This window comes from Callorhinus ursinus, unplaced genomic scaffold, assembly GCF_003265705.2.
Source record: "Callorhinus ursinus isolate GAN/ISIS: 27379988/994484 unplaced genomic scaffold, GSC_fseal_2.0 scaffold10, whole genome shotgun sequence".
Classification (NCBI taxonomy): domain Eukaryota; kingdom Metazoa; phylum Chordata; class Mammalia; order Carnivora; family Otariidae; genus Callorhinus; species Callorhinus ursinus.
Window position 1 is genome coordinate 32,423,154 of NW_027397072.1, and position 16,760 is coordinate 32,439,913.

The 16,760-nt window shown below is 37.8% G+C and overlaps 1 protein-coding gene across 4 annotated transcripts in view; it reads right to left on the reverse strand.

The window, feature by feature from the left end:
* CDKL4 (cyclin dependent kinase like 4) overlaps window positions 1–16,760 on the reverse strand; it is a 52,950-nt gene extending 36,190 nt beyond the window's left edge. The window contains exons 1-3 of one of the 4 annotated variants that reach the window (XM_073897327.1): window positions 16,642–16,760; window positions 2,161–2,373; window positions 1,711–1,934 (exon numbers count right to left, since the gene is read on the reverse strand). In XM_073897327.1, coding sequence (XP_073753428.1) covers window positions 1,711–1,878 — 168 coding nt within the window. In that variant the 5' untranslated portion in view covers window positions 1,879–1,934; window positions 2,161–2,373; window positions 16,642–16,760. Of the gene's footprint in view, window positions 1–1,710; window positions 1,935–2,160; window positions 2,374–15,470; window positions 15,662–15,846; window positions 15,971–16,641 lie in introns of those variants that run through there. The other 3 variants (XM_025867605.2, XM_073897326.1, XM_073897328.1) reach the window with 3 other exon arrangements.

Consider the following 16,760-nt stretch of genomic DNA (forward strand, 5'->3'; position numbering starts at 1 on the left):
AGCCACACAATGGAAGGAAAACAGTGGCTTTGCCAGGAGAGTAAGGGATTCATAGAAGCTAACATGGTCGAATCTGTCTTTGGGTAGATAAGGAATTTATATCCCCTTTGCAAAGGAAATTAACTTAGGTCAGAAAAACAGTGACTTGTATAAGTAACATAGGCAATAAGGAGGACAAAAATCAAATCACATTTAAGTAACAGGAGGATGTGAGGAAGGTAAGGTAAGTTTATTGTGGAAGGAATCTGCTCCGGGCGTGCGGGGGGGACAACATATCGAAACTGGCAAGAAGTACATCATGAGAACCATCCCCAGACACCAAGCTGAGGTGGGATCTGGCTACTTCTTACCTGAAAGTCCATTCTTAAATTTGGGCATTGTGACCCAGGAGGTACTACCTGAGCGTTAACCTTCATTGCAGACATGAGGAGGAGGGAGGTGGTGGATAAAAAGCATTACTTTTATTAGACAACAACTCGCAGTCCATTCCGACACACCCTGTAAGCTTAGCTCTGTGACAAAGCCGGCTGGCTAACTAGCGCCCTCTGCCGGCTGTGAGGTAACAGTGACCCGGTTTTTACGATGGATGTAATCTTGAAAACTCCGTGTGTATTAACTTGTATTTTAAACTATTAATAGTTTGAGGAAACCTGCTGTAAATAATACTTCAAAGGACAGATAATATGATAATTATTATATTCCTCTAAAACTGATTTCTGGGGTTTTCCTAAAAAAAGATGACCCGTGTCAAAAGTAAACGTCAAAAAATAAAGTAAACGTCAGCTGTGCGTTCTTGAGGAAATCACTTTTATTACTCAAAGTATGGTCTACCAAGCACCGTCTGTACCATTGGGGAGTTTGCTGGAAATGCTGAATCTCAGGCTGACCACGGACCTTTGACTCAGAATTTTGTGTTTTAGCAAAGTCACCTGGGGAATTCCCACATTAATGTTTGAGAAGTGCTGTCCTGTGCCTCAGTTTCCTCTCTGATAAGATAAGGATGCTGGATGGGAAGCATCCCTAAGTTCTTTTATGGTTCTAAAACCAGAGAGTTCTAGGATAGGAAAACAATTACATTGAAGACTTATGAATCTTACATGTCAAATCCTTTCAGAGTAAAAACAACTTTAGGGGTGTCTGGCTGGCTCAGTTTGTAGAGCATGTGATTTGATCTCTGGGTCCTGAGTTCAAGCCCCACGTTGGGCATAGAGTTTATTAAAAAAAAAAAAAAAAAAAAAAAGCTAACAAAGTCTTTGTGGAAAATGTGTATACATAGCTGGGGCAGATGCTAAATATGCCTGAGAACCAGCGGAGAGCAGGAAGGACCGCCCCATATCGATGCCTACAGCGGCACGGGTCCAGTCCTGTGGGCTCCTGTGCCAGGAGATGTTCTTTCAGTTGCTGGTTTGTGGGGAGAAGGATTTGGGAGGGCTGTAAGGCAGAGAAAGGCCAAGGCTGGGGGAGGGGGGGTAAACACTGGGCCAAAGGACTTAGGTCAGTGGATATTTACCAACCAGAATGGAAGTACTTCAATATCAGAACTGCCAAAAGTCCAAAGTAATAATTTATTTTCCATAGTTGCTGATACCAAGAAATTAAGTCCAATGAGGAAAAAAAAAATCACTTTGAAATTCATTCAGATTGTAATGTTGGTATACATATTTCATCCAATACCATGATGTTATAGATATACAGAGAAAGTTAACCTACCTTCAACATACGTATTTCTCTTAGTGCTATTTTCTTAACAACTGGATCATCTTCAGATTCCACAAATTTTTTAATAGCTACCACTTGTCCAGAGGTTTTGTTTCTGCATTTGAATACAACCCCATAGGACCCTTCTCCAATCTTAGCTAATTTTTCATACTTTTCCATTATAGTTGAAAGGACTTAAATTACTGTATTGATTGGCTTGCAGCACAATGTTACACCTGGAAAATAAGATGACTCAGCTTAATCAAGTGATCAAGGACAATGTTCTCACAGTCTCATATATAAAACCGATTTACTCAGGATGCCAAAGATTTATTTCCACCAAATAATTTTAAATACACTTAAAAATATTTGAACATTATTTTGGTAATTCTGTTGTCTTAATGTGGTTCTTCCAGCTACTGCAAAGATTTAATATATTTCTTATAATGGGTCTGTGTTTACCTCAGTTGAATTAAAGAATTTGTGGAAAGGAACATTATCTAGTCTATTTGCATTATCCTCAAGTAAATGATGAAAATATGGTGCTGTAAAATCCAGCTGAAGGAACATTTCATACTCTTGCATTCAGTGTTTATCTTTTCCCTCCTCACCCCTTGGACTAGGGGAACTAGGAAGACGCGAGAACAAGACATGTACAAAGTGCTATACTTCCACCTGGTGGAGAGAAGAAAGAGTAGATGTGGACTGTGGAACAAAGCTGCCATTACAAACAGTGACATCTTTCTGGCGCATCATCTATTGCTCTTAGATTTTATATGTATGAAGGAACAGGTCCTTAAATTCTTAGCTCCCCCAAAAAATAAAAAGCACAAAAAAGAAGACAGGTCTCTCTAATTTTTCATGAATGCTTTCTTTTATCTTCATTTCCATGGAAATATTTAATTTTTCTGTCCTGCCTCACCCACTTGTGAATTTCATGGTGATTGGGATTACATATTAAATAACAAATAAGGCCAACATTATTAAATAAATCAGTCTAGGAATTAAAAATATAAAAATTCGAATAAGTCTCAAAAATCCCACCCCACTTTATCCAGCAGAATCTTAATATAATCTAATAGTGATAATAGTTAGCACTTAAGTAACATTGTCCTATGAAAATTACATCTTATGTGTACAACCATTTTATGAAGTGCTATTTTTATCCAATTATGTGGATGATAAAACCAAGACAAAATGAAGCTAGTATGAAGTTAGAACCCAGGCAGTCAGGTTCCAGAGATCACAATTTGAATCACTACGCTATACTGCCTCTCAGTTAATTCAAAAGAATGCACAATCCAGGCCTTAGTAATAATAAAATGTCAAGTGAAAGAGTTGACCACTTTATAAATTTCTCATGTTTCAAATGAGTACCCTTTATCTTTTCTTTTCTTTTTCACTTCACTAACATCTTTTCCATCCACAGATTGTCTCAATGGAGAAAGAAATCATCTACACTTTCTTGCCACCATAGAAATACACAACTGGGAAAAGTGTTTACCTGGGTAAATGACTATTACTAAACTATTCTACAATGCTATATATATATTTTTGGAGATTCTATTCTCTCTCATATTAAAGGGAGAAAATGGAAGCAAAAACACTTTAAAAACATGGAAAATTCATCACAGATCATGTTCTGAAAACTCTATTAGTTATACTGAATTGTTACATAGATATTATTATCTTAAATGTGTTTAGATACAAACATGCATACATTTGTTCTTTAGCCTAGTTATAGGTGATAGGGAAGAAAACAGTAGATACTAGAAATTTGCTTTAGAAAGTTATTGGTATAAATCTTTGTGAATTTATGAATTTAACCTGCTTGATAAGCCCTATGGTTACTGGAATAAGCTACAAATATGCCAAAAAGCTTAATTATGGTATTTGTCAGTATTATTTTATTTCCCTCTAGGTAGATGATTTGATCTATTGATCTACAATTTTTTCCCCAAATGGCTTCATAGTGATTGAGTTCTCAGACTATTATTTAGATCTCTCAGTCCCATCAATCAAACTTCTGAATATAATAAAATAAAGCACCAGAAAATAGTACTTTATCTGGTAACCTCTCAATAGTATCTGTTTTCTAAAGCCTTTACATGTTCATGGAAGATGAGTCTGAGCATGTAGGCAGGAGTTAGACCAAGGCAGAAATTACTCAAAGGGATTTATGGCTCTAATTCCAGCTTACTAGGACTCTACCTGAGTAAGAAGCAGTAATTCCTAATATCTTACCTGAGGTACAGACCAACTATCTGTTTGATGACTATCTCTACACAAATAGAATCATGTCGAAATCATTTGTATTAAATTAAATGCCTTCTTTCCTATCCTCTACCCCTACCCAAAGTTCTCAGATCTGCTCCACATTATACCTAAATGGCTTGTGAAGACATATATGGTGGAGAACTTTGAGATAGTTGAGGATAATGGTGGCTATCTAAATCAAATCTCCTCACATAGCTTTCTTGCAACTGTAGAAATCAACCAGAACAATAAAACCACATAAATGTAATGCTTCCAAAATAACAGGAAGACAGAGGAATTTACAAACTTAAGTAGAAAAGTAAACTCCAAATTCTGGAAGAGATATCTCTTAAGGTCCCACTATAAGCCTTTGCAGAGAGCAAATACAGGAATGGGGTGGGATCTGGAAAAACTGTGAAGAGAGAAGAGGAAACAAAGAGCCTAAGATAGACTTAAAATCATCCCCCCTCCAACCCCTGAAGAGAAAATACATCACAAGTGCAAAAATATTAAGTGTGTCCTGGTAGATCAGAGTATTTGCCCCAGGGAAGGGACGTAAAAGTCATGGATACTGAGGGGGTATCAGTCAGTGTGACACTACTCTTGGGCAAGAAGGAAGGGAGAGACTTATCAATCTCTGTCAGAGACTGGATAGTGAAGGGAAAAAGAAGCAAGAGGGATAAACTTGTGCCCCTGCAAGACAAAAGAGAACCCCAAAACTGAAGGACATGCAAATCTCTTCACCACTAATTAAAAAAAAAAAAGTGCTACTCATTAAAGAAACTGAACTTTGGTACAATGACAGAAAAGAACTCTCTTGAGCTAGGATTACTGTCAATTATTACAAGACAAAACCTGCCCAGGAAATAAAATAGAGAAAAGCAGTCTCCACACAAACCTATTACTGGAAGAAAATAGAAATGAGAATTGGACATTTTCATGGATGAAAATCATACCAAAAAAAAAAAAACCTAAAAATGAAGAAGAAAACTAATACAACACTCCAAACTGATTTAAATATCTTCTAACATTCATCTGGAGATATGAAAAGCACTTTTTAAAAAAGATTTTATTTATTTGGGAAAGAGAGGAAGAGAAAGCATGAGTGGGGTGGGGAACAGGGGGAGAGGAAGCAGGCTCCCTGGGGCTCAATCCCAGGACCCCAGGATTATGACCTGAACTGAAGTCAGAGCTTAACTGACTGAGCCACCCAGGTACCCCATGAAAAGCAACTTTGAATCAGAAATTCAAATAAGACTAGAAGTGAAAAGGAAGAAGGGAGGGAGGAGGGAAGGAAGGAAGGAAGACAGTTGACTGAACTCAGGAAAGAAACAAAAGAAAAAGACAAAAAATCATTTCACAGATAAAGGCTAAAAAAACACAAGATGCCAATGAAAATTTAATAAGTAGAATTTTAAAAAGGCAGAACAATTAAGAGAATAAAAATGAGAAAAAAAGTAGGAAAGTTTAGAGAGAAAGTGGTTGAAATGGAAGACAGGCAAAGAAGACCCAACATGTTCAGAGACCCAACTAGAGTCTCTGAAGAAAACAAAACAGTGGAACAGAACCAATAATTGAAACTATAAACTATGAAATTTTTCTGGCAACAAAATAAGATCGGAGTATACATATTGAAAAGGCCCATCAGTAGTTGGGAAAACTGAATCAGAACAATCAACTCAAAGATGTATTTGAATAAAACTATCAAAGAAAATACTCTCATAGCCTGCAGGCATAAAGACTAAACTGAAGTGTAGGAGAATGAGAGTGACATCAAATTTGTCAAGAGAACACACCATGCAACATAAAAATATAGCAGGCTTTTGAAGAAATTCAAGAGAAGAAAGTGAAAGCCAGGATTTTACACTCAACCAAGATGTCCTTCAAGTAGCAAAGTTATAGACAGATACAGTTTGAAATATGCAGGACCTCCAGGAATACTGTATTCATGAACCTTCTCAAAGAATCTACAAGGCGATAACTTTCACCCAAGAGCTGACTGAGAAAACTTCAGGAAGAGATCTACAGTAAGCATTTAATATATTTAATTGAAGACTATAGCAAAGGTGAGAAGAAGAGTGGAAGAATAACATAAACATTAGAAATGCTGACAGTGTAGAAAATAATGCAATTAAAAATATGTTTGGGCGCCTGGGTGGCTCAGTCGTTAGGCATCTGCCTTCGGCTCAGGTCATGATCCCAGGGTCCTGGGATCGAGCCCCACATCGGGCTCCCTGCTCAGCGGGAGGCCTGCTTCTCCCTCTCCCATTCCCCCTGCTTGTGTTCCTGCTCTCGCTGTCTCTCTGTCAAATAAATAAATAAAATCTTTAAAAAAAATGTTTAAGAAATGGAAAGGGAAAGAAGAAAGCAGAATAAACTCATTGATAATTGAATAGATGGAAGAGTAAAATATACCATTAAAAACAGACAAACCAGAGAATAGAAGGTTAAATAAGAAAGCAGGGACTAGGAGCATTAAGAAAATATCCAAAGAAATGTAAGAAATAAAAATCAAACACAATACATAGAGAAAGAAACACAGATTAACATTGTACACATAGGGTGCCTGGGTGGCTCAGATGGTTAAGCATCTGCCTTCAGCTCAGGTCACGATTCCAGGGCCCTGGGATCGAGTCCCGCATCGGGCTCCCTGCTCCTTGGGAGCCTACTTCTCCCTCTGCCTCTCTCTCGCTCTCTGTCTCTCATGAATAAATAAAAATGAAAAAAAAATCTTAAAAAAATTGTACACATAAAAATTATAATATGACAGAGAAAAGACTAATATCAGTGATATCAATAAATATGAATGAGCTTAACTCATGTATTAAATGAAAAAGATTTTCAATTTGGCTCACAAAGCAAGATCTAAGTATAAGCTCTATGCAAGAGACACATCTAAAGTGACTCAGAAAGGTTAAAAATAAAAAGACAGGGTGCCTGGGTGGCTCAGTTGGTTAAGCAACTGCCTTCAGCTCAGGTCATGATCCTGGAGTCCCAGGATTGAGTCCCTCAGTGGGGTCCCTGCTCAGCGGGGAGCCTGCTTCTCCCTCTCTCTCTGCCCCTCCCCCTGATCATGCTTTCTCTCCCATTCTCTCTCTCAAATAAATAAATAAAATCTTAAAAAAAAATAAAACAAGCAAAGGTATTCGGGACAAATGAAAACATTAAGAAAGGAGATTTATGATCCTGCTATCTGATGAAGTAGAATTAAAACTACAAAAAGCTTTAAATACAACAAAAGGGGGGTATTTTTAATGCTAAAGCCACAATTCACAGTGAAGATATAAAAGCCCCCCAAAAACATAGCAATTACTGTTATAAAGCAGAAACTTTAGGACATGCAAGAAGACATGTATAGAAACACACTAATAATGAAACTTAAACCCGTCACTCTCTAAAAAAAAAAAAAAAAAGGTAAAAAAAAAAACAAACCATCACTCTCAGGAAAAGGCAAGGTAAATGAACAAAAGATATGTAACTATGTAGAAGACCTAAACAATGTAACCAATAACGTAGACCTTTAGGAGAGAAATACATTGAATTTATACTCTGATAATTTAAAATATACCTTCTTCTCAAGCACATATGGAATATTTATAAAAAGTGACTGTGTAGGGTGCCTGGGTGGCTCAGTTGGTTAGGCGACTGCCTTCAGCTCAGGTCATGATCCTGGAGTCCCGGGATCGAGTCCCGCATCGGGCTCCCTGCTCAGTGGGGAGTCTGCTTCTCCCTCTGATCCTCCCCCCTCTCATGTGCTCTCTCTCTCTCATTCTCGCTCTCTCAAATAAATAAAATCTTTAAAAAAAAAGAAAAAAGTGACTATATATTAGGTTACAAAAAAACATTAGAAAGTTTCATAAACTAGAAATATTATAAAAACATTCTGATCACAAACTATCAAACTAGAAATTAGAACAATTTAAATATATATATTTAATACATACATAATACATATATTATTTATACATACTTATATTTATATTATATATACATATATATAATAAAAAAAGACTTTCTTCCTAGAAACTAAAAAAGCCTTCAGTTAAATACCTGTTGGGTAAAGGGGGAAATACAAACTGAAATAATGGAATTAAAAAATAATAATAATGAAAATACTACATATCAAATCAATGAGATACATTCAAAGCAGGGTTTCTCAACTGGGGGTGATTTTGGCCCGCAGGGGAATTTTTCAATGTCTGGAGATATTTTTGACTGTTATGAGTATGCAGAGGCCAAGGATGCTAAGTACCCCTCAATGCACAGGACAGAACCCCACAATACAGAATTTTCTACCCAAAATGTTCATAATGCCATGGTTGAGATACCCTGACATATAGAAATCAGGGGGAAAAAAATCCAGAGATCAAAACTATATAGAAGAAAAAAAGAGTAAAAATAACAAATTAAACTCAACAACCTAAAAAGAGAACTACAAAATAAACCAAAACAAAGCACAAGAAACAATAAAATTGAAGCAGAAATTAATAGAGGATACAAAAATAATAGGTCTTATTAATAAACCCATATCCTAGTTCCTTAAAAAATTTAAAACAAACCTATAACTAGCTTAATCAAGAAAAAAGGGAGAAAGAATGAATATACAAAATTAGGAATGACAAGAAGTAATATCAAAAGAGAACTTTTTTTTTTAATCATGAGGCTACTTCCTAGGCATCTATAAAGATGAATCTGAAAACTTAGATGAAATGGATAATTTTCTAGAAAAACAGAGTTTACAAAAACTTACCTAGTTAGAGATTGAGAATTTAGAGTGGTTTCTGTATAATAGTTTGTTTTTTGTGTTTTTTTTTTAATTCCATGAAAAAGCACCGGGGGTCAGAGTTTGACTACTGTGGGGTAAAGAAGTTGGTCAATCCTCCTCCTAAAACATAAGACCAGGCAAAATTTTCAAAAAAAAACCTAAAACCCAAACCAAAACCAACCCGTAACAGTTTGGGGGCTCTGGAAATCAACCAAAGGCAAAAAACAAATTGAGAAGTATTTATTCATGATAAGTTAGAATTCCACTAAGGACAATGGGAATCTGTGGCTTCTTACAAGAGTCTGCTGCCATTCTTCCTCTACCCCCGCCCCCTAGCTCAGCAGGTGCAGCAGTTCTACCACTGTGAACTGGCCATGAACCAGAAGCCTTACTCCAAGAGAAAATGTGCTTGACATGGCTCAAACCTGTGACAGGCTGAAAACCTGTGACAATACTGTCAGTAAAATTCTTACAAATTCAGTAGGAAACATATGGGGAAAACCCCCACCGCTTTGAAAGCCTAAGGATGTGGTTCCGGTAGGGGTGAGCTGCAGACTAGCCAAAAATTTATGGGAAGATCATGGAAATGAAAGACCAATAGAAGGGCTAGGTTGGCTTTACATATCTCTGGCTAACTGAGAAAATATGAGGAATGCACAGGGAAGGTAAGGGAAGGCCCTGAGGGAAGTTAAAGTTGAGGCAGGTTTGAGGACTGACTGAACTATGAATGCACTCTCCAACATACACACTGATCCACTGGAAGAGGGTGAAACACTATGGCTAGAGTTGTTTAAGTCCCACTGCTGCCCAAATTATTGGTGACTACTAAACTATGCACACAATGGTGAGTCCTAGAGAGCCAGGCTAAAAAAATAAAAAACTGAACACAGATATCAACAGTCACACACTTGGAAGGAGATGATGCCGGAATACAGGCAGGTTGCAAAAACAAAAACAAAACAAACCCACAAATAAAGCCCTAGGAAGAAAACTGGAATCCAGCATAGATATATTATCTAAAGTGTTCAGTTTTCAATTAAAAAAAATCATGAGACATGCTAAGTAAAAGGAAAGTGTGCCTGATACTGAGAAAAAAAAAGGCAATAAAAATGGATTCTGAATGGATCCAGCTATTTTATTAGCTGACAAAGATTTTAAAGCAACAATTATAAATATGTTCAAATAATTAAAGCAATATAATTTATAGAATTAAAGAAAAATACGACAATGACTTAATAGGAAATCTCAACAGCAAAATGAAAAGTAAAAAAGAAAAAAAGAATGAAATGGAAATTTTAGAGTCGAAAAGTACCACTGAAATGAAAAATTCACTAGGTGGGCTCAATATCAGATTTGAGATGGCAGAAGAATCAATGAATCTGAAGACAGATTAATAGAAAAAGACAAGTATGCAAGAGAGGGAAAAAAAACTGAAGATGAACAGAGCCTCAGAGGCCTGTGGTACAAAATCAATAGTACCAACATAAATGAAATGACATTCCCAGAAAGAGAAGTGAGAAAAAGGGGAAGAAGAAAATATTGAAAGAAATAATGGCCAAAATTATTCCAAGTTTAATGGAAAACATTGATCTACAGATTCAAGAGCTAAATGAATCCCAAGTAGGATAAATATTAGGAGATCCAGTTCTAGATACATTATAGCCAAACTGTCAAAAACCAAAGATAAAGAGAATATCTTGAAAACAGTAAGCAAGATCCATTCATGTACAAGGGAACAATATGCTTAATGACTGACTCCTCATCAGAGAAAGCAAAAAAATCAATAAAACAAAAAGTTGGTTTTTGGGATGCCTGGGTGGCTCAGTTGTTTAAACGTCTACCTTTAGCTCAGGTCATGATCCCAGGATCCTGGGATCAAGTCCCATATTGGGCTCCTTGCTCAGCAGGGAGCCTGCTTCTCCCTCTGCCTGCCACTCTCCCTGCTTGTGCTCTCTCTCTCTCTCTCTGACAAATTAATAAACAAAAATCTTAAAAAAAAAGTTGGTTCTTCAAAAAGTTCAATAAAATTGATGAATCTTTAGACTAAGAAAAAAGAGAAAAGTTATTCAAATCATAATCACCTATAGAAATTAAAAATGGTTAACAGAATAATACAAATAGTTTTATGCAGCCAAATTAGACAATGTGGTTGAACAAATGCTTAAAAAGACAAAATATCAAAACTGACTCAAGAAAAATAAAATCTGACTATGCCCATAACAAATGAAGAAATTGAATAATAAAAAATATGCCCACAAAGAAAAGGGTGAAATGGCCTCATAAGTGAATTCTACCAGTCAAAAAAGAATTAATACCAAATCTTCAGACTAGTCCTAAAATAGAAGAGGAGGAAACATTTCCTAACTCAATCCCTAAGGTCAATATTACCTTGATATGCAGTCAAAGAAATTAACAGAAAACTACAGATCATTATTCTCATGAATATAGACACAAGAATCCCCAACAAAATAATTGGCAAATCAAATTCAGACACATATAAAAAGGATTATATGCCATGATTATGTGGAACTTATTTGAAGAATGCAAGGTTGGTTTAATATCTGAAAATCAATAATGTGTAAGACCATCATAACTGAATAAAAGACAAAAACCACATGACCATCTCAATAGACATAAAAAAAGCATTTGACAAAAGCCAACACTCATTCATGATAAAAATCTCAACAAACCAGGACTAGAAGGGAACTTCCTCAAGGGCATCTGTGAAAAATGTACAGTTAACCTGATTAAGGGTGAGAGACAATGCCTTCCCCCTAAGACTGGGAAAACGATTTGCTTTTACCACTTCTATTTAACATTGTATTGGAAGTTCTTGCCACTACAACAAAGAAAAAGAAATTAAAGTTATGTACATTGGAAATGGAAAGCAATGTTGTCATTTTCTGGAAATGCCATGACACTGTATGTAAAAAATCCTAAACAATCTATAAAAAACCTACTTGAACTAATGAACAAGTTTGCAATGTAGTAGGATACATGATCAATATACAATAATAAATTGTGTTTCTATGCACTAGCAACAATTTGAAGAGGAAATGGAAACAATTCCACTCATAACATCAAAAGAATAAAATATTTAGAAATGAATTTAACAAGTGAAGTGTAAGACCTGTATACTGAAAATTAAAAATACTGCTCATGAAATTAAAGAAGATAAAAGTAAAAGGAGAGAAATATCATGGTCATGGATTGGAAAACTCAGTAAGATGTCAGTTCTCCATAAATTCACTGACAGAGCAGATTCAATCCCTATAAAAATCCCAACAGACTTTTTTGGGGGTAGATATTGACAAGATGAACCTAAGATTGATATGTAAATGCACAGTACCCAGGACAGCCAAAGCAACCCAGAATAAAAACAAACTGGGAAGACTTACAATACCTGACTTCAAATTTTACCATAAAGTTATAGTAAATCAAAAGAATATGGCATTGGCATAAAGATAGACATATATATCAGTGAAAGAATAGAGAGTCAAGAAATAATCCTTTTTATTTATAGCCAATTGATTTCGACAAAGATGCCATGGCAATTCAATGAAGATAGAATATTCTTTGCAACAAATGATGCTAAGACAATTGGTATCCATATGTAATGAAATAAAAATAAAAACAAAAAAAACTTAGATACCTAAATAATATACCAAAATTAACTCAAAATGGATCACAGACCAAAATATAAGAGCCACAACTACTACTGACTTCTAGTAAAAATATAGGAGAAAAAAATCTTTCTGACCTTAAGTTAGGCAAAGATTTCTACGGTATGGCACTGAAAGCATGATACATAAAAGAAAAAATTGATAAAATGGAATTCATCAAAATTACAATCTTTTGCTCTTCGAAAAAACTGCTTCATTAAGAAAATGAAAAAAACAAACCACAGACTGAAGAAAATATTAAAGGATTTGTATACACAATACATAAGGCACTCTTACAATTCAACAGGCAGCCGGATAACCCAAGTTAAAAATGACAAAAGATTTTTTTCAAGTAAACTTTACCCCCAACATGGGGCTCAAACTCACAACCCCAAGATCAAGAGTCTCATGCTCTACCAGCTGAGCCCCAGAAATGAACAAAAGGTTTGAAGAGACATTTCACCAAAGAAGATATATAAATGTCTAATAAGCACATGAAAGGATATTATTAATCACTAGGAAATGTACATTAAAACCAAAATAAGATACCACTATCCACACACCAGAATGGGTAAAATCCAAAAGACTGACAATATCAAGGATTGATAAGGATGTATAGAAACTGGAACTCTTACACATCAATGGTGAGAATGTTAAACGGCACAGCCCCATTGGAAACAGTTTGGTAATATCTTAAAAGTTAACCATAAATTTAACATAAAAGTTAAACATAAACAGCAATTCCACTCTTTGGTGTCTACCCAGGAAAAATAAAAATATACGCTTATACAAAGACATCCATGCAAGTGTTTATAGTACCATTATTCATAAGAGCTTCAGTAGAAAACAAACTAAATGTCCTTTAACCGATGGGAATGAAAATCCATGCAATACTGATTCAGCATTAAAAGGAAAGTACTGGTATATGCTATTATGTGATAAGCATAAAAAAACACAACTGAAAACATATGCTATCCAACTCTCCCTCACACATATTGTATGATTCCATTTACATGAAATTTCTAGAAAAGGTAAATGCACCACTGAGAAGGACCCAGCATCTCCTTGGTGGTACTGTTGCCCGAAATGCAAAACCTGAATCGAATCATGAGAAAAAAGTAGACAAAACTTTGGATCCTACAAATAACTGGACTGTGTTTTAAAAAAAAATGGTAAGGTCATAAAAGACAAAGGTCAAGGTACTGTTCCAGAAGGAAGGAGACTAAAAAGATATGAAAATGAAATATAATGTGTGATCCTAAATTAAATCTTAGAATGGGATAACTGTAAAGAGTAACACTGGGATAACTGGTGAAATCTAACTATTGACTGTGGATTAGGTACTAAATTTCCTAATTTTGGTAACCTGTACTGTGGTTATGTAAGAAAATGTCCTTGTTCTTAGGAAATACACACTGAACTACTTATGGGTAAAAGCACATGATGTCTATAACTTACTCTCAAAAGGTACAGAAAAATTAACATACATGTATTTATACATGGAGAGACAGAAAGGAAATGATAAAACAAATGGAGCACAATTAATGAAGGTAGATGTATGGGGGTTCATTGTACTTTTCTTGCAAGTTTGAAGTTATTATATCAAATCAAATCAAGCTATTTAAAAAAACCTACATATGGTGCGACTGAAGGGTCTTAACTCACTTTTCTTCTGCATATCTATTTCCGTTATACCAAAAACATCTTTCTCAAACATCAGCATAGTCATATATTGTCCTTCCTCAAAAATGTCTATGGCCTCTGATGCCTCAGATTACAGCAGGATACTTACAGTCCTTTACACTCCAGTCCCAATGTACCTTTCCCATACTGCTTCTCAAATTCTTCCCCAAACATTTTCAGATCTGTCTCTGCTTATGCCACTGCTGGGAAGTTCTGACCCCGGAATCCTCATCTTTTGCAGTTCAACTCAAATGTCTTGTCTTTTATCCTTCCCCAATCCCTAAAGGCAAGCTCTTTCTCTGCACACGTCCTATGTTCACAACTTCTCCCGTTCCTTTTTTACACTTTATTCATTACACTTGACTTGCCTTCTTAGCCCACTGGCCAGCACACGGCAGGTGCTCAACCTGTTGAAGTCCTGCCATATTTTTATTCTCTAGCCTTTCTGCTAAATATGTAAAATAATTTTCTTCTTTAAGCAAAGGAAATAATCACATTTTGATTGTGAATACAGTATCTGGGCAGGAAATCAAGATCAAGCAGTGATATAGCCACTGACAGGGAACAGATGAAACTGGGTGAAAATATTTTTCATAGTCATTAGTGACTTCAACTGAATTTACATATCTCTTGGCTATGGGGCCTCCTGACTTCAAAATTTACCAAATACTTGACTGTGAGATTAATCAAGTTCTGTGTATAAAGGCAAAAACAGATATAGACTTGGGCCCATTGGTAAATATAGAAAGATATTTGAGTGGATAAGATACTTGAGTGGATCATTAAATTCTTTGAAAGTTTCCTGTTTAATTTCCTTAGTCTGAAGGAAACGATGCACATAGAAACAGAGGAAACACTGGGAGGCAGATTATTTTCCATGATTGTATCACAAAGCAGGTCCTGAGGGCTCAAGTAAGCCTATGGAATGCACTGGGGGAAGCAAAACAAAATTAAGAAAGGGAGAGTAATGGGGTGAAAAAAATATTTATTAATCTCCTAATCTTAAATTTATAGGAAACTGGTATAAACAGCAGTGTTAAGAAGGAGGGAAGCAAGGAGACTTTTTCAAGACCAGGCTAGCCCAGTTAAATTCCGCAGGCTTAAAGTCACAACGTGCTATGTTGTTTATTGTTTCCAATGCACCCAAACTTGTAGTATTCATCTTTAATAGAACTAATCAGGAAAATAGGCTGCAAACGCATTCTGCATCTGTCTTATGAACATAACACTGAATGACAGAACTTCGAAAGTACACACACCTGTTAATAAACGTCTTGGAGATAGTACAATCAGGTTAATTAAAAGCATCTCCAAGAAACCAGAAGACCATATAATTTATATAACCCAAGAAACTAATTTTGTTTAAAACATCACATTTCATATGTTCACGTATCTGGAACCTTTACCTCCAGGCCTCTAAAGCCGTCTCGACCCTTCAAAGGCAGTCCAGCTTCTTGGCTACACCTGGGTCTCCCAAAGCGCAGGTGTGCCCCGCTGCCCCCTCTGCCCCCACCGGCCGCCCTCCCGCAGCAGCTCGCCTCCCCATGGCCGCACCTCCCTCTAGCCCCCAGGGAGCCGCAGCCGGTGGGGCGTGCGGCCGGCGCGAGCACCCTGTCACCTCTAGCCCTCGCCCCCACTCCGCCTGTCCCTCCGGAGGCTACCGGAGGGGAAGGCAGCCCCGCTCCCCGGCCCTCAGGAACTTTCCCTTTTCTGGGAGCGTGCGTGCAGACCCCGGTCCTCTCTCCCTCAGGCCCCCCACCCGCCGCCAGCACCCCCACTTACGGCGCGGACCGGGGGCGCCCGCCACGCCGCCCCGCGCAGCCGGGAGCGGCGCCGACCGGGCGGAGGTCGCTGTGCGCGGGCCGCCACCCGCCCAGCCACTGCGGAGCGAAGCGCCGCGGCGTCTCCGGGGCAACCGGACGCTCAGGGCGCGCGGGCCGGGCGGCTTCCGGGGAGCTCCTCCGGCGCCCGCCGCTCTAGAAGCCCGGGCTCCGCCGCCTCGTCTCGGGGGACAGCCTCTGGGCAGAGCCATAACGTCGGGGGTGCAGACGCGGCCTCCGTTTCTGCTCCAGAGCCCTGAAGATGCCCTGAGGAAGGCGCTCAGGAAACATTTAAACTACTTTTCCGCGAACGCCGTGACTGTAGGAAGTCCTGTTCCTTTCCAAGTCCTCAAGAGCACTTAAAATGAAGCCCGTGTAAACGGTGAAATGAGGCCGCTTCCCTGCCTGGGCCGAGACCTTCAGTTTGTCAGATCCTCTTATTAGTCATGACTTTTCAGTCTTGCTTTATTGTCCAAAGAGCTTTTCAGCAAACTCGTGGAGGCCTTCCCTTGACAGGCGGCTCTCAGCTGTGGGGCGCGCTGCTGCCGCGCTCACAATCCAGCAGGCACTGCGGTAGCATCTGGAGCGGGTTCAGGCAGACTTGCCACCCAGGGGGAAGCAAGTCAAGCATATGATGCGATGAATGCCGTATCGAAGTAAATGCATTAACACTGCACAAGATCATTTTTACCAAAGCTTACCTTTCTTGTTCCCAAATATGAACTTAAAAATACTACGTTAATAAGCACATACATACTTGTTTAGCATCAATAAAACGCTCCCTCCCCATCGTGCGGGATTTAGGGTGGTCATACTTCCCCTTCTTCCTTCAGGTGACTGTGCTCTTTTCTTCTTCAGTTTTCCATTTGCTTCATT